The sequence below is a fragment of the Notothenia rossii genome (genome assembly GCF_949606895.1).
Source record: "Notothenia rossii genome assembly, chromosome: 12".
Classification (NCBI taxonomy): domain Eukaryota; kingdom Metazoa; phylum Chordata; class Actinopteri; order Perciformes; family Nototheniidae; genus Notothenia; species Notothenia rossii.
In genome coordinates this window covers 24118911-24138443 of record NC_136911.1, presented here as the reverse complement: position 1 = coordinate 24138443, position 19533 = coordinate 24118911, and the positions used below count along the sequence as shown (strand labels likewise).

Here is a 19533-nt window from a genome sequence, read left to right as displayed (position 1 = left end):
TAAAGGCTCTCAGATGGAAGAAAACGTTTAGAAAAGATAGTGTAAGTAATAAAGTGGGGGGTTTTCTGCAGGGTCCTTACACCTTCTCCAAAGTCTAAATCAAGACCTTTTCCAAAGTCTAAATCAAGATCTTTTCCAAAGTCTAAATCAAGACCTTTTCCAAAGTCTAAATCAAAACCTTTTCCAAAGTCTAAATCAAGATCTTTTCCAAAGTCTAAATCAAGACCTCTTCCAAAGTCGAAATCAAGATCTTTTCCAAAGTCTAAATCAAGACCTTTTCCAGAGTCTAAGTCAAGACCTCTTCCAAAGTCTAAATCAAGACCTTTTCCAAAGTCTAAATCAAGACCTCTTCCAAAGTCTAAATCAAGACCTTTTCCAGAGTCTAAATCAAGACCTTTTCCAAAGTCTAAGTCAAGACCTCTTCCAAAGTCGAAATCAAGACCTTTTCCAAAGTCTAAATCAAGACCTTTTCCAGAGTCTAAGTCAAGACCTCTTCCAAAGTCTAAATCAAGACCTTTTCCAGAGTCTAAATCAAGACCTTTTCCAAAGTCTAAATCAAGACCTTTTCCAAAGTCTAAGTCAAGACCTTTTCCAAAGTCTAAATCAAGACCTTTTCCAGAGTCTAAATCAAGACCTTTTCCAAAGTCTAAGTCAAGACCTCTTCCAAAGTCTAAATCAAGACCTTTTCCAAAGTCTAAATCAAGACCTTTTCCAAAGTCTAAGTCAAGACCTCTTCCAAAGTCTAAATCAAGACCTTTTCCAAAGTCTAAATCAAGACCTTTTCCAAAGTCTAAGTCAAGACCTCTTCCAAAGTCTAAATCAAGACCTTTTCCAAAGTCTAAGTCAAGACCTCTTCCAAAGTCTAAATCAAGACCTTTTCCAAAGTCTAAATCAAGACCTTTTCCAAAGTCTAAGTCAAGACCTCTTCCAAAGTCTAAATCAAGACCTTTTCCAAAGTCTAAATCAAGACCTTTTCCAAAGTCTAAGTCAAGACCTCTTCCAAAGTCTAAATCAAAACCTTTTCCAAAGTCTAAATCAAGACCTTTTCCAAAGTCTAAATCAAGACCTTTTCCAGAGTCTAAATCAAGACCTTTTCCAAAGTCTAAATCAAGACCTTTTCCAGAGTCTAAATCAAGACCTTTTCCAAAGTCTAAGTCAAGACCTCTTCCAAAGTCTAAATCAAGACCTTTTCCAAAGTCTAAGTCAAGACCTCTTCCAAAGTCTAAATCAAGACCTTTTCCAAAGTCTAAGTCAAGACCTTTTCCAGAGTCTAAATCAAGACCTTTTCCAAAGTCTAAGTCAAGACCTTTTCCAGAGTCTAAATCAAGACCTTTTCCAGAGTCTAAATCAAGACCTTTTCCAAAGTCTAAATCAAGACCTTTTCCAGAGTCTAAGTCAAGACCTTTTCCAAAGTCTAAATCAAGACCTTTTCCAAAGTCTAAGTCAAGACCTTTTCCAGAGTCTAAATCAAGACCTTTTCCAAAGTCTAAATCAAGACCTTTTCCAAAGTCTAAGTCAAGACCTTTTCCAGAGTCTAAATCAAGACCTTTTCCAAAGTCTAAATCAAGACCTTTTCCAAAGTCTAAGTCAAGACCTTTTCCAGAGTCTAAATCAAGACCTTTTCCAGAGTCTAAATCAAGACCTTTTCCAAAGTCTAAGTCAAGACCTTTTCCAGAGTCTAAATCAAGACCTTTTCCAAAGTCTAAATCAAGACCTTTTCCAAAGTCTAAGTCAAGACCTTTTCCAGAGTCTAAATCAAGACCTTTTCCAAAGTCTAAGTCAAGACCTTTTCCAGAGTCTAAATCAAGACCTTTTCCAGAGTCTAAATCAAAACCTTTTCCAAAGTCTAAGTCAAGACCTTTTCCAGAGTCTAAATCAAGACCTTTTCCAAAGTCTAAATCAAGACCTTTTCCAGAGTCTAAGTCAAGACCTTTTCCAAAGTCTAAATCAAGACCTTTTCCAGAGTCTAAATCAAGACCTTTTCCAAAGTCTAAATCAAGACCTTTTCCAGAGTCTAAGTCAAGACCTCTTCCAAAGTCTAAATCAAGACCTTTTCCAAAGTCTAAGTCAAGACCTTTTCCAGAGTCTAAATCAAGACCTTTTCCAAAGTCTAAATCAAGACCTTTTCCAGAGTCTAAGTCAAGACCTTTTCCAAAGTCTAAATCAAGACCTTTTCCAGAGTCTAAATCAAGACCTTTTCCAAAGTCTAAATCAAGACCTTTTCCAGAGTCTAAGTCAAGACCTCTTCCAAAGTCTAAATCAAGACCTTTTCCAAAGTCTAAATCAAGACCTTTTCCAGAGTCTAAATCAAGACCTTTTCCAAAGTCTAAGTCAAGACCTCTTCCAAAGTCTAAATCAAGACCTTTTCCAAAGTCTAAATCAAGACCTTTTCCAGAGTCTAAATCAAGACCTTTTCCAAAGTCTAAGTCAAGACCTTTTCCAAAGTCTAAATCAAGACCTTTTCCAAAGTCTAAATCAAGACCTTTTCCCAAGTCTAAGTCAAGACCTTTTCCAAAGTCTAAATCAAGACCTTTTCCAAAGTCTAAATCAAGACCTTTTCCAAAGTCCTTTTTCAAGCACTTTCAAGCAGCTTCCAGCTGTTGTAAATTATATATTTATATACACATACTCAAATGATTATTTCCCTACCTCACATTAAATCAGATGTTCTTCTTTATGCTATGAAGAACCAAAGGTGTGTTTGGTGATAGCCTTCTCCACGAGGAGGATACATGAAAGAAAAGAAAGCAGGTGTAATGTTTCAGACTGAGTGACCCGTCTGCACGTAGACCGGCCTCCCGTAGAACCTGGCTGAGCCGAGACGCACCAATCAGACGGATCACTTTTCAATACATTCTTGATTAACATGTTGGAGGTCCTGAAGTGTGCGAGGTGATGTTTGGGGGCGGGGCGATCACATGTAGAGTCAATGCAGAGACGCGGACAGACGCCAATTCGCTCCGACGGCGAGCATGAAGCGGTGGACGCGGCGCGAATCACACGATTGAGGCGATTGAACGAGGCCGTGTCAAACGCCAGAGTTAAATTTTTTCAACTCGAGCGTCAAATTCACGTGACGCGTTCTCGCCGAAGCCAATCAGCGGTGGGGTTCCCTCTGACGTGCTGCTGTTGATCAGTTGTAAAGTTGGAAGAGATGATCGCTGTGGCTGTCAACGGTATGTTTGTTTTGAATGACACGATAAAACAAACTGCAAGCCGCGGTGAAACTTCAGAGATTGGAGCGAAGCGAATATTCGCAACGCGTCCGGTGTGAACGCAGCATGAGGTTAGCAGTGCACATGAGGCTCTCCCAGGTTAGGCCAAAGGGTGCGTTACATGCACACATATACTATCTACATATATATATATATATACAGTATATATATACAGTGGGGCAAAAAAGTATCTAGTCAGCCACCAATTGAGCAAGTTCTCCCACTTCAAAAGATGAGATGTCTGTAATGTCCATCCTAGCTACACCTCAACTATGAGAGACAGAATGAGAAAAGAAAAATCCAGGAAATCACATTGTCTGATTTTTAAAGACTTTATTTTTAAATGATGGAAAATAAGTATTTGGTCAAAAACAAAAGTTCATCTCAATACTTTGTTATAAACCCTTTGTTGGCAATGACAGAGGTCAAACGCTTTCTGTAAGTCTTCACAAGGTTTTCTCTGTTGCTGGTATTTAGGCCCATTCCTCCATGCAGATCTCCTCTAGAGCAGTGATGTTTTGGGGCTGTCGCTAGGCAACATGGACTTTCAACTCCCTCCAAAGACTTTCTATGGGGTTGAGATCTGGAGACTGGCTAGGCCACTCCAGGACCTTGAGATGCTTCTTACGAAGCCACTCCTTCGTTGCCCGGGCGGTGTGTTTGGGATCAGTGTCATGCTGAAAGACCCAGCCACGTTTCATCTTCAATGCCCTTGCTGATGGAAGGAGGTTGTCACTCAAAATCTCACGATCCATGGCCCCATTCATTCTTTCCTTTACACGGATCAGTGGTCCTGGTCCCTTTGCAGAACAACAGCCCCAAAGCATGATGTCCCCCCCCCCATGTTTCACAGTAGGTGTTCTTTGGATGCAACTCAGCATTCTTTCTCCTCCAAACACGTCTAGTTGAGTTTTTACCAAAAAGTTCTATTTTGGTTTCATCTGACCATATGACATTCTCCCAATCCTCTTCTGGATCATCTAAATGCTCTCTAGCAAACTTCAGATGGGCCTGGACATGTCCTGGCTTAAGCAGGGGGACACGTCTGGCACTGCAGGATTTGAGTCCCTGGCGGCGTAGTGTGTTACTGATGGTAGCCTTTGTTACTTTGGTCCCAGCTCTCTGCAGGTCATGGACTCGGTCCCCCCGTGTGGTTCTGGGATTTCTGACAGCTCTTTGGTCTTGGCCATAGTGGAGTTTGGAGTGTGACTGTTTGCTGTTTACAGCATACGGCCTGTTAAGGAGTGTCCTTCAGTCCCTTCAGTTTGTCCGTTAGCTGTCTCTCCAAAGTCTCCAGATGTCCTTCAGTCCCTTCAGTTTGTCCGTTAGCTGTCTCTCCAAAGTCTCCAGATGTCCTTCAGTCCCTTCAGTTTGTCCGTTAGCTGTCTCTCCAAAGTCTCCAGATGTCCTTCAGTCCCTGCAGTTTGTCCGTTAGCTGTCTCTCCAAAGTCTCCAGATGTCCTTCAGTCCCTTCAGTTTGTCCGTTAGCTGTCTCTCCAAAGTCTCCAGATGTCCTTCAGTCCCTTCAGTTTGTCCGTTAGCTGTCTCTCCAAAGTCTCCAGATGTCCTTCAGTCCCTGCAGTTTGTCCGTTAGCTGTCTCTCCAAAGTCTCCAGATGTCCTTCAGTCCCTGCAGTTTGTCCGTTAGCTGTCTCTCCAAAGTCTCCAGATGTCCTTCAGTCCCTTCAGTTTGTCCGTTAGCTGTCTCTCCAAAGTCTCCAGATGTCTTTCAGTCCCTTCAGTTTGTCCGTTAGCTGTCTCTCCAAAGTCTCCAGATGTCCTTCAGTCCCTTCAGTTTGTCCGTTAGCTGTCTCTCCAAAGTCTCCAGATGTCCTTCAGTCCCTTCAGTTTGTCCGTTAGCTGTCTCTCCAAAGTCTCCAGATGTCCTTCAGTCCCTTCAGTTTGTCCGTTAGCTGTCTCTCCAAAGTCTCCAGATGTCTTACAGTCCCTTCAGTTTGTCCGTTAGCTGTCTCTCCAAAGTCTCCAGATGTCCTTCAGTCCCTTCAGTTTGTCCGTTAGCTGTCTCTCCAAAGTCTCCAGATGTCCTTCAGTCCCTTCAGTTTGTCCGTTAGCTGTCTCTCCAAAGTCTCCAGATGTCCTTCAGTCCCTTCAGTCTGTCCGTTAGCTGTCTCTCCAAAGTCTCCAGATGTCTTTCAGTCCCTTCAGTTGGTCCGTTAGCTGTCTCTCCAAAGTCTCCAGATGTCTTTCAGTCCCTTCAGTCTGTCCGTTAGCTGTCTCTCCAAAGTCTCCAGATGTCTTTCAGTCCCTTCAGTTGGTCCGTTAGCTGTCTCTCCAAAGTCTCCAGATGTCCTTCAGTCCCTTCAGTTTGTCCGTTAGCTGTCTCTCCAAAGTCTCCAGATGTCTTTCCTTTTCCTCAGCAGCTCTTCGAAGACCATTGAACTTTGACGCTGGTATCAGTTTGTTTTCCCACCAATCACGGGAGTATTGTGTATAGAAAGGGTTGAGTTATATTTCTCGCGCTAACTAACACCCATGAAGGCAACATGAGAGAGGGAGGGCTGTCACTCAGAGTGCCAAACTACTCTTTTGGTAAGCCCCGCCCCCCAAGTACCATGAGGGAGGGAGGGCTGTCACTCAGGATGCCAAACTACTCTTTTGGTAAGCCCCGCCCCCCAAGCACCATGAGGGAGGGAGGGCTGTCACTCAGGATGCCAAACTACTCTTTGCTAAGCCCCGCCCCCCAAACAACATGAGGGAGGGAGGGCTGTCACTCAGGATGCCAAATTACTCTTTGGTAAGCCCCGCCCCCCAAGCAAAATCAGGGCCAAAAGTCTGAAACCTGAAAAAAATTATTGTTTTGAATCTGAAAACGGAAAATCTGCAACTGGAAAAAATAAGAATTCAAAAATATCAAAATAGTATAAAAAGAGAGGAGCTGTCTTTTTATGAAAAGCAATTAAAGGTGGGGTAGGTAAGTTTGAGAAACCGGCTCGAGATACACTTTTTGTTATATTCCATGGAATGCTCTGAACATCCCGATAGCAATGAATATCTGAAGTGCTTTGAGAACAAATACATTAAAAAATATCATCAGTGGAAGCCGTGGCGCTGTAAAAAGCACGACCAATCATCTGAGCCGGCTAAAGTAACTGGATGGCCTACCTGCCTGTCAGCCTTCCATCTGTGCACAAACTGATCTCTGCCCTCATTGGTCATGTGCGCGTTCGTTGTGTTGGAGGAGGGGCTCTGTGAGGAAGTGGCAGATTTTCTTTTTGGTGTATTTTCAAATTCTAGCGATCTCGAGCTGGTTTCTCCAAAATTACCTACCCCACCTTTAAGCTCGCTCCGACTTCTTTCTCTCTTTTTTTTAATCTGCACGTCTTCGTTTAGCTCAAAAACACCGGATACTACATTTCCCATAATGCATCTGCAGCCAGAAAGCTTATTTTCTGTGGTTCAAATAAGAAATATGGGATGTTTGTTGAAGCTGCTGCTGCTAAATGAGTTGAAGTTGAGTTGTAGTCCATCATTTTCCCCCTTTAATTAAAAAAAAACTGGATACTACATCCCCCATAATGCATCTGCAGCCATTTGAATCTGAATTATGCATGTTTTTTTCTGATTTATGGAGTAAACTCCTAATTTTACAAGCAAAATAAATCTATATTCCCAGAGAAATGTATATACAGTTTTAAGGTAATGTTTGTTATGATTTATCACGGGACGTATGTATTGTGTATTTGGTTTTACTTGATTCTTTATAAACTACATTTAAAGCCGAATTATTGCTTATTATTTTTGGCTCCTTTCGCCTCCGATGTTTAGGATTTCAGTCTGAGTTTAGATTACTTTCCAACCTCAAGAGACTCTTAGCACACGAGAGGTTCATGTCACACACACTGTCAGCTGAGATATATACAGTGTGTGTGTGTGTGTGTGTGTGTGTGTGTGTGTGTATGTGTGTGTGTGTGTGTGTGTGTGTGTGTGTGTGTGTGTGTGTGTGTGTGTGTGTGTGTGTGTGTGTGTGTGTGTGTGTGTGTATGAGAGAGAGAGAGAGAGAGTCATGGGATGAAGCCAGATGCCGCTCAATGTTGATATTCAGAGAGCGGAAATAATGAAACACCTGACAACAGTGACCTCATCTACAGAGAATCTGACACACACACACGCGCGCGCACACACACACACATACACACATGCACGCGCACAGACACACACACACACACACACACACACACACACACACACACACACACACACACAATTACTCTAGATCTACTAGGAGCTTCTGTCTCATTAACTCGAGCTCTAACATGTTTACACTGAACTCTGTATGTTTTCATAAAGAGACTTCTGAATATTTTTACCCTCATTCCCAGACAGACCACGCTCTCTCTCTCTCACTCACTCACTCACTCACTCACTCACTCACTCACTCACTCACTCACTCACTCACTCACTCACTCACTCACTCACTCACTCACTCACTCACTCACTCACTCACTCACTCACTCACTCACTCACTCACTCACTCACTCACTCACTCACTCACTCACTCACTCACTCACTCACTCACTCACACACTCACACACACACACACACACACACACACACACACACACACACACACACACACACACACACACACACACACACACACACACACACACACACACACACACACCGGGAACAAGCCTCCAGACTGAAGCATGATGGAATTATTCGGCTGTTTGTCTAACCGATAACTCTGGACAGATGAATAGATGACGTGTGTGTGTGTGTGTGTGTGTGTGTGTGTGTGTGTGTGTGTGTGTGTGTGTGTGTGTGTGTGTGTGTGTGAAACAGCTGTCCACACACACAGAAAGTATAATGTATCATATACTGATACCACTTACGAAAAAAAACTCACTGAAATCTCTACAAATTATTTTTTATGCACAAAACTTCATAATAATATTCGTGTACATCTTTGAACAACAAGCTAGAAGCCGCTAAATAAATACTGAATACATATATAACACCCTTTTGTGATATCACATTCACAACAAACAGGATGTCTTCTTTAGTAACTACTTTAACCGTACGTTTAAAGCTCTGGATGAAGACCGAACGTGAAACGACTCCTGCAGGAAGGAACTGAACCCACAGGAGAATAAAGTGTTCTCAAACATATTATTATCTCAACATCAGCAAACTTAACCATCTTAAACGCTATAAATCAAACAGAGAGACTTGTCTGTCTTTCATGTCATGTTATTAATTGTCTAATTTCTGCAGTGTTAGTGAATCAAAACACACAAAAAAAGGCCAAATTTGCACCAAATTTCTGCATTAATTATAATTTCTGCTCATGTAAACAACACAGGATCAACACAAAGCGATATGAGTGCATTTCTCCTCTTTGCAGGAGCTTTGAGAAATACAAATTAAATATATTTTTACTTTAGTACTTTAGTTTTACAGTTGTGTGTGTGTGTGTGTGTGTGTGTGTGTGTGTGTGTGTGTGTGTGTGTGTGTGTGTGTGTGTGTGTGTGTGTGTGTGTGTGTGTGTTAGGCCTCAGCCAGGCAGCCCATGACCTTCAGCATCAGATCCTCCTTCCTCATTCTTGTGGAAACGTGAACTCCTCTTCCTCTCAGCCAGGAGGTCAGAGTCACCGCGTTCAGCTTCGCCAGCTGCAGGAGGGAGGGATTTAAAGGCTGTGTGCTAATAAAGATTATTATTAATTCAATCTGAGAGACGAGGGGGACGTTAGGAGAGGAAGAAATCAATCAAAGCCATGCAGACCCGAGCCCCTACTGACCGAGCCCCTACAGACTCCTGCTGACCGAGCCCCTACAGACCGAGCCCCTACAGACCGAGCCCCTACAGACCGAGCCCCTACTGACCGAGTCCCTACATACCCCTACAGACCGAGCCCCTATAGACGGAGCCCCTACAGACCCCTACAGACCGAGCCCCTACAGATCCCTACAGACCCCTACAGACCGAGCCCCTACTGACCGAGTCCCTACATACCCCTACTGACGGAGCCCCTATAGACCGAGCCCCTACAGACCCCTACAGACCGAGCCCCTACAGACCCCTACAGACCCCTACAGACCGAGCCCCTACAGACCGAGCCCCTACAGACCCCTACTGACGGAGCCCCTACTGACGGAGCCCCTATAGACCGAGCCCCTACAGACCCCTACAGACCGAGCCCCTACAGACCCCTACAGACCGAGCCCCTACAGACCGAGCCCCTACAGACCCCTACAGACCCCTACAGACCGAGCCCCTACAGACCGAGCCCCTACAGACCCCTACAGACCCCTACTGACCGAGCCCCTACAGACCCCTACAGACCCCTACTGACCTAACCCCTATCTGTTCAGGAACACTCCAAAAGCAGAGAGAGACTCTGGAGAGTCAGAGGCTGTTTCGTGCATTGCCCCGTTGCAGGTGCTCGGTGAACGATAAGCTTCATGTATTTTATGTTGGATTTGTACAGTTTTCATTCTTTCAACAGCAATCTATTGTAAAATCACCCGAACAGAGGGCTAAGTTTGCACCAAATATCTGATAAACACCTCATTTATATAAGTGAGGAAAAGGATTTGAGGAAGAGGATGAAGAAGAGGAAGAACAGGAGGAAGAAGAGGAAGAGGAAGAAGAGGATGAAGAAGATAAACTCTTCCTCACCTGGTTGCTACGGGCGATTTGCTCCACGTCGACATCTTGAACTGCAGATTTGTGTTTCTTCGGCTTCGACTCAAACGCAACTCCCTGAAAGAAAAACACAGAAATATGAATTAAGAAAATGGAGAAAATAAACTGAAATGGTCTCTACTGTGCTGCAGCTCTTCTTTTCACCCTCTGTCTGAAACCAGAGCTGCTCTGATTGGTTAGCTGGCCGGCTCTGTTTTGATTGGTCAACAGCTTAGAGAAGTCCCGCCCCTTTATCACGTACAATGTGTTGGAGCGCTAGCCGATAATTGTAGCCGTGAGAAAACATCTTCCTTCAGGTTAGACTAAACATCTCCTCGTGCTCTTCAGCTGCAGCTCACAGGGGAACAGCCAGCATGTGTTCTCCTGCCTCTCAGCGTTCATGTTCTGATTATCATTTATTATAAAGTGTTGACAGGAGCAGATTCATCGCTCATAATGCCAGCACCTGCCATGACGTGCCCCGTAAAGATAAGAGATGTATTTAAAGTATTTTGTTCGAAAGTAGAACATTTTAATGACAGCCTCCAGAAAGGTGTGACTGAGAGAAAATCATTTCCTCTTCATGGGTTTATTTTTATACATTTTTATTGGAGCGAGCGCTAGCCAATAGGAGCGCTCCAAGTGTTCCATGGTGATGTCACTATGTTCTGGAATGTAAACAAAGGAGTCCAATGGAGGCGTTCCAATAGCTTTTGTTGACATACAGGTAATAACTAAAGGTAAAAAAAGTCAACATTGATATGTTACTACGACTAATACGATTACTACTACTAACTAGGTAAACATTAATATGAAAGTCTCACCTCTGATTGGCTGGAGGTTTTTCTGTTGCCGGGCGGATTAGCCTCTGATTGGCTGGAGGTGTTTCTGTTGCCGGGCGGATTAGCCTCTGATTGGCTGGAGGTGTTTCTGTTGCCGGGCGGATTAGCCTCTGACTCAGCGTTAGCATCGGAGCTAAACTTCACTCTGTGTTTGGGTTTGATCGCTGGTTTCGGACGGGGGGGGAGGAGCAGGAGGCCATGTTTTGACACCGGGCTGAGGGTGAGGACGTGCTTCAGATTTGGGAGAGAATCGGACGGAGGGTGAGCCGGGCGGCGGGAGAAACGAGGGGCAGGAAGTGATGCCGCTGATAATAAAGATGTAGAAGAAGAAGTGGAAGCAATGGAGGGTGATTTTAAAGAGGGTAACGTCACTCTTCCTCCCGCTTCTCTCTGTTTTTGGAGGGCGGTGTTGACGTGGCGCGAGGGAAACTTATTCCTGAAGAGGGGAATCAGTTTTGGGGGAGGAAGAGAGGAGAGAGAGGACACCAGAGAGGAAGAGGAGGAAGAGGAGGAAGGAGGTCCCTGACTTTGTGTGAATCCACGCCCGTTACCCAGAAACCCTTGAGGGGGGAGGGAGGGAGGCTGAGACCCAAAGAAGGGCCTGATTGGTCGAGAGGGAGGAAGTGGACGAAGAGGAAGAGGAGGCAGCTGGGTGAGGATCTGCCTCATGGAGGAAGAGGAGGAGAGATTCACCTGATCCTTCATCACCTGGAGAGGAAGAGGAGCAGGAGTCAGATCAGATTAATGATGGAATATCTTTCAACACAAGGAAGTACTTCAAAAACCACTTCTACTAATACCTCTACTAATACTACCTCTACTAATACTACCTCTACTAATACTACCTCTACTAATACCTCTACTAATACTACCTCTACTAATACTACCTCTACTAATACTACCTCTACTAATACTACCTCTACTAATACTACCTCTACTAATACCTCTACTAATACTACCTCTACTAATACTACCTCTACTAATACTACCTCTACTACTACTACCTCTACTAATACTACCTCTACTAATACTACTACCTCTACTAATACCTCTACTAATACCTCTACTAATACTACCTCTACTAATACTACCTCTACTAATACTACCTCTACTAATACTACCTCTACTAATACTACCTCTACTAATACCTCTACTAATACTACTACTAATACTACCTCTACTAATACTACCTCTACTAATACTACCTCTACTAATACTACCTCTACTACTACTACCTCTACTAATACTACCTCTACTAATACTACCTCTACTAATACTACCTCTACTAATACTACCTCTACTACTACTACCTCTACTAATACTACCTCTACTAATACTACCTCTACTAATACTACCTCTACTAATACTACCTCTACTACTACTACCTCTACTAATACTACCTCTACTAATACTACCTCTACTAATACTACCTCTACTAATACCTCTACTAATACTACCTCTACTAATACTACCTCTACTAATACTACCTCTACTAATACCTCTACTAATACTACCTCTACTAATACTACCTCTACTAATACTACCTCTACTACTACTACCTCTACTAATACTACCTCTACTAATACTACTACCTCTACTAATACCTCTACTAATACCTCTACTAATACTACCTCTACTAATACTACTACCTCTACTAATACCTCTACTAATACCTCTACTAATACTACCTCTACTACTACTACCTCTACTAATACTACCTCTACTAATACTACTACCTCTACTAATACCTCTACTAATACCTCTACTAATACTACCTCTACTAATACTACTACCTCTACTAATACCTCTACTAATACCTCTACTAATACTACCTCTACTAATACTACCTCTACTAATACTACCTCTACTAATACTACTACCTCTACTAATACCTCTACTAATACCTCTACTAATACCTCTACTAATACTACCTCTACTAATACTACCTCTACTAATACTACCTCTACTAATACCTCTACTAATACTACCTCTACTAATACTACCTCTACTAATACTACCTCTACTACTACTACCTCTACTAATACTACCTCTACTAATACTACTACCTCTACTAATACCTCTACTAATACCTCTACTAATACCTCTACTAATACTACCTCTACTAATACTACCTCTACTACTACTACCTCTACTAATACTACCTCTACTAATACTACCTCTACTAATACCTCTACTAATACTACCTCTACTAATACTACCTCTACTAATACTACCTCTACTACTACTACCTCTACTACTACTACCTCTACTAATACTACCTCTACTAATACCTCTACTAATACTACCTCTACTAATACCTCTACTAATACTACCTCTACTACTACTACCTCTACTACTACTACCTCTACTAATACTACCTCTACTAATACTACCTCTACTAATACCTCTACTAATACTACCTCTACTAATACTACCTCTACTACTACTACCTCTACTACTACTACCTCTACTAATACTACCTCTACTAATACCTCTACTAATACTACCTCTACTAATACTACCTCTACTAATACTACCTCTACTACTACTACCTCTACTACTACTACCTCTACTAATACTACCTCTACTACTACCTCTACTACTACTACCTCTACTAATACTACCTCTACTAATACCTCTACTAATACTACCTCTACTAATACTACCTCTACTACTACTACCTCTACTAATACTACCTCTACTAATACCTCTACTAATACTACCTCTACTAATACTACCTCTACTACTACTACCTCTACTAATACTACCTCTACTACTACTACCTCTACTAATACTACCTCTACTAATACTACCTCTACTAATACCTCTACTAATACTACCTCTACTAATACTACCTCTACTAATACTACCTCTACTAATACTACCTCTACTAATACTACCTCTACTAATACTACCTCTACTAATACTACTACCTCTACTAATACCTCTACTAATACCTCTACTAATACCTCTACTAATACCTCTACTAATACTACCTCTACTAATACTACCTCTACTACTACTACCTCTACTAATACTACCTCTACTAATACTACCTCTACTAATACCTCTACTAATACTACCTCTACTAATACCTCTACTAATACTACCTCTACTAATACTACCTCTACTAATACCTCTACTAATACCTCTACTAATACTACCTCTACTAATACTACCTCTACTAATACTACCTCTACTAATACTACCTCTACTAATACTACCTCTACTAATACCTCTACTAATACTACTACTAATACTACCTCTACTAATACTACCTCTACTAATACTACCTCTACTAATACTACCTCTACTACTACTACTACTAATACCTCTACTAATACTACCTCTACTAATACTACCTCTACTACTACTACCTCTACTAATACTACCTCTACTAATACTACCTCTACTAATACTACCTCTACTAATACTACCTCTACTACTACTACCTCTACTAATACTACCTCTACTAATACTACCTCTACTAATACTACCTCTACTAATACTACCTCTACTACTACTACCTCTACTAATACTACCTCTACTAATACTACCTCTACTAATACTACCTCTACTAATACCTCTACTAATACTACCTCTACTAATACTACCTCTACTAATACTACCTCTACTAATACCTCTACTAATACTACCTCTACTAATACTACCTCTACTAATACTACCTCTACTACTACTACCTCTACTAATACTACCTCTACTAATACTACTACCTCTACTAATACCTCTACTAATACCTCTACTAATACCTCTACTAATACTACCTCTACTAATACTACCTCTACTAATACTACCTCTACTAATACTACTACCTCTACTAATACCTCTACTAATACCTCTACTAATACCTCTACTAATACTACCTCTACTAATACTACCTCTACTAATACTACCTCTACTAATACTACCTCTACTAATACTACCTCTACTAATACCTCTACTAATACTACTACTAATACTACCTCTACTAATACTACCTCTACTAATACTACCTCTACTAATACTACCTCTACTACTACTACCTCTACTAATACTACCTCTACTAATACTACCTCTACTAATACTACCTCTACTAATACTACCTCTACTACTACTACCTCTACTAATACTACCTCTACTAATACTACCTCTACTAATACTACCTCTACTAATACTACCTCTACTAATACTACCTCTACTACTACTACCTCTACTAATACTACCTCTACTAATACTACCTCTACTAATACTACCTCTACTAATACCTCTACTAATACTACCTCTACTAATACTACCTCTACTAATACTACCTCTACTAATACCTCTACTAATACTACCTCTACTAATACTACCTCTACTAATACTACCTCTACTAATACTACCTCTACTAATACTACCTCTACTAATACTACTACCTCTACTAATACCTCTACTAATACCTCTACTAATACCTCTACTAATACTACCTCTACTAATACTACCTCTACTAATACTACCTCTACTAATACCTCTACTAATACTACCTCTACTAATACTACCTCTACTAATACTACCTCTACTACTACTACCTCTACTAATACTACCTCTACTAATACTACTACCTCTACTAATACCTCTACTAATACCTCTACTAATACCTCTACTAATACTACCTCTACTAATACTACCTCTACTAATACTACCTCTACTACTACTACCTCTACTACTACTACCTCTACTAATACTACCTCTACTAATACCTCTACTAATACTACCTCTACTAATACTACCTCTACTAATACTACCTCTACTAATACCTCTACTAATACTACCTCTACTAATACTACCTCTACTAATACTACCTCTACTAATACTACCTCTACTAATACTACCTCTACTACTACTACCTCTACTAATACTACCTCTACTAATACTACTACCTCTACTAATACCTCTACTAATACCTCTACTAATACCTCTACTAATACTACCTCTACTAATACTACCTCTACTACTACTACCTCTACTAATACTACCTCTACTAATACTACCTCTACTAATACCTCTACTAATACTACCTCTACTACTACTACCTCTACTAATACTACCTCTACTAATACCTCTACTAATACCTCTACTAATACTACCTCTACTAATACTACCTCTACTACTACTACCTCTACTAATACTACCTCTACTAATACTACCTCTACTAATACTACCTCTACTAATACTACTACTAATACTACCTCTACTAATACTACCTCTACTAATACTACCTCTACTAATACTACCTCTACTAATACTACCTCTACTACTACTACCTCTACTAATCTACTAATACTACTACTACTACTACCTCTACTAATACTACCTCTACTAATACTACCTCTACTAATACCTCTAATACCTCTACTAATACTACCTCTACTAACTCTACTAATACCTCTACTAATACTACCTCTACTAATACTACCTCTACTACTACTACCTCTACTAATACTACCTCTACTAATACTACCTCTACTAATACCTCTACTAATACTACCTCTACTAATACTACCTCTACTAATACTACCTCTACTAATACTACTACTAATACTACCTCTACTAATACTACCTCTACTAATACTACCTCTACTAATACTACCTCTACTAATACTACCTCTACTACTACTACCTCTACTAATACTACCTCTACTAATACTACCTCTACTAATACTACTACTACTACTACCTCTACTAATACTACCTCTACTAATACTACCTCTACTACTACTACCTCTACTAATACTACCTCTACTAATACTACCTCTACTAATACCTCTACTAATACTACCTCTACTAATACTACCTCTACTAATACTACCTCTACTAATACTACTACTAATACTACCTCTACTAATACTACCTCTACTAATACTACCTCTACTAATACCTCTACTAATACTACCTCTACTAATACTACCTCTACTAATACTACCTCTACTAATACCTCTACTAATACTACCTCTACTAATACCTCTACTAATACTACCTCTACTAATACTACCTCTACTAATACCTCTACTAATACTACCTCTACTAATACCTCTACTAATACTACCTCTACTAATACTACCTCTACTAATACTACCTCTACTAATACCTCTACTAATACTACCTCTACTAATACCTCTACTAATACTACCTCTACTAATACTACCTCTACTAATACTACCTCTACTAATACCTCTACTAATACTACCTCTACTAATACTACCTCTACTAATACTACCTCTACTAATACTACCTCTTCTAATACCTCTACTAATACTACCTCTACTAATACTACCTCTACTAATACTACCTCTACTAATACTACTACTAATACTACCTCTACTAATACTACCTCTACTAATACTACCTCTACTAATACTACCTCTACTAATACTACCTCTACTACTACTACCTCTACTAATACTACCTCTACTAATACTACCTCTACTAATACTACCTCTACTAATACCTCTACTAATACTACCTCTACTAATACTACCTCTACTAATACCTCTACTACTACTACCTCTACTAATACTACCTCTACTAATACTACCTCTACTAATACTACCTCTACTAATACCTCTACTAATACTACCTCTACTAATACTACCTCTACTACTACTACCTCTACTAATACTACCTCTACTAATACTACCTCTACTACTACTACCTCTACTAATACTACCTCTACTAATACTACCTCTACTAATACCTCTACTAATACTACCTCTACTAATACTACCTCTACTAATACTACCTCTACTACTACCTCTACTAATACTACCTCTACTACTACTACCTCTACTAATACTACCTCTACTAATACTACCTCTACTAATACTACCTCTACTACTACCTCTACTAATACTACCTCTACTACTACTACCTCTACTAATACTACCTCTACTAATACTACATCTACTACTACTACCTCTACTAATACTACCTCTACTAATACTACCTCTACTAATAGTACCTCTACTAATACTACCTCTACTAATACCTCTACTAATACTACCTCTACTAATACTACCTCTACTAATACTACCTCTACTAATACTACCTCTACTAATACTACCTCTACTAATACTACCTCTACTAATACTACCTCTACTAATACTACCTCTACTAATACCTCTACTAATACTACCTCTACTAATACTACCTCTACTAATACTACCTCTACTAATACTACCTCTACTAATACTACCTCTACTAATACTACCTCTACTAATACTACCTCTACTAATAGTACCTCTACTAATACTACCTCTACTAATACTACCTCTACTAATACTACCTCTACTAATACTACCTCTACTAATAGTACCTCTACTAATACTACCTCTACTACTACTACCTCTACTAATACTACCTCTACTAATACTACCTCTACTAATACTACCTCTACTAATACTACCTCTACTAATACTACCTCTACTAATACCTCTACTAATACTACCTCTACTAATACTACCTCTACTAATACTACCTCTACTAATACTACCTCTACTAATACTACCTCTACTAATACTACCTCTACTAATACTACCTCTACTAATACTACCTCTACTAATAGTACCTCTACTAATACTACCTCTACTAATACTACCTCTACTAATACTACCTCTACTAATACTACCTCTACTACTACTACCTCTACTAATACTACCTCTACTAATACTACCTCTACTAATACTACCTCTACTAATACCTCTACTAATACTACCTCTACTAATACTACCTCTACTAATACCTCTACTAATACTACCTCTACTAATACTACCTCTACTAATACTACCTCTACTAATACTACCTCTACTAATACCTCTACTAATACTACCTCTACTAATACTACCTCTACTAATACTACCTCTACTAATACTACCTCTACTACTGAGACAACTTCCAGCACGATTAATCAAACTACTTCTTCAACCATCACTACTACTAATAATACTTCTACTTCTACTAGTAGAAGTTATTCTTCTAGTAGTAGTTCAGCATGTTCTGGTTGACAGGTAATATCTGTGAATCATTTTGTATCAATTGGTGATTGTGGTTACGCCATGTTGAGGAGATACTATTCCATATTCTCTTCCAACCAATAGTCTGCGTATCATTCTTTAGATCTGCAGAGATGCCAATATATCCGGTTAATTGATCTTGCAGCTATGAAGTAATGCCGCTCACACTGTTTGGACTCAATCTTGTCACGATCTGTCCGTGTTGTGTTTTGTCTTGTATAGATCTGTCTGTGGTTCCCTGTCGTTAGTTCCCCTGGTGTCCCTCTCGTTAGTGTCCCTGGTGTGTCTGATTGTCTGATTGTGTTCACCTGTGGTCCTTGTGTTTCTCCTCCCCTGCCCGGCTGTTTCTAGTCTTGTGATTACCCCTCCCTGTATTTAGTCTTGTCTCTTCCTGTGTTCAGTGTTGGTTCGTGTTTTGTCTGTGACTGAGTTCACTTGGGTTAGTGTTCTGTTTGTGCCCGTTATCTTTGGGTGGGGCCCTTCAGAAACAGAGCAGAGGGAGAATGTGAATACGCAAAGCAGTGCACACTGAAACTCGCACATCAGATAAATAACATGGCGTTTACGTTATTTAATAAAAGAGCACATGTTCAATGTGAAAAGTGACCGTAGATAGATTGCTTCAGTTGCAATTTGGTGCTATATATAAATATATATATATATATATATATATATTTTTTTTTTTTAAATAAAAAAAACAAATAAAAAAAACACCTTGAATTTCAGGCAGGAGGCGGGGCTCCGTTGTCAGGGCGCAGCGCCCGCCAAGACAATGGTAGG

General features: G+C 40.3%; 1 protein-coding gene across 3 annotated transcripts in view; it reads right to left on the bottom strand.

Annotated features, from left to right (window-relative positions):
* Positions 1–8651: 8651 nt before the first annotated feature.
* The window catches only part of cUnh18orf63 (chromosome Un C18orf63 homolog), an 18881-nt gene continuing 7999 nt past the window's right edge, over positions 8652–19533 (bottom strand). For 2 of the 3 annotated variants that reach the window (XM_079662100.1, XM_079662102.1), the window contains 3 exons: positions 10688–11413; positions 9858–9941; positions 8652–8848 (listed from right to left, as the gene is read on the bottom strand). In XM_079662100.1, the coding sequence (XP_079518226.1) occupies positions 8726–8848; positions 9858–9941; positions 10688–11413 (933 nt within the window). In that variant the 3' untranslated portion in view covers positions 8652–8725. The remainder of the gene's footprint in view (positions 8849–9857; positions 9942–10687; positions 11414–19533) is intronic. The other variant, XM_079662101.1, reaches the window with a different exon arrangement.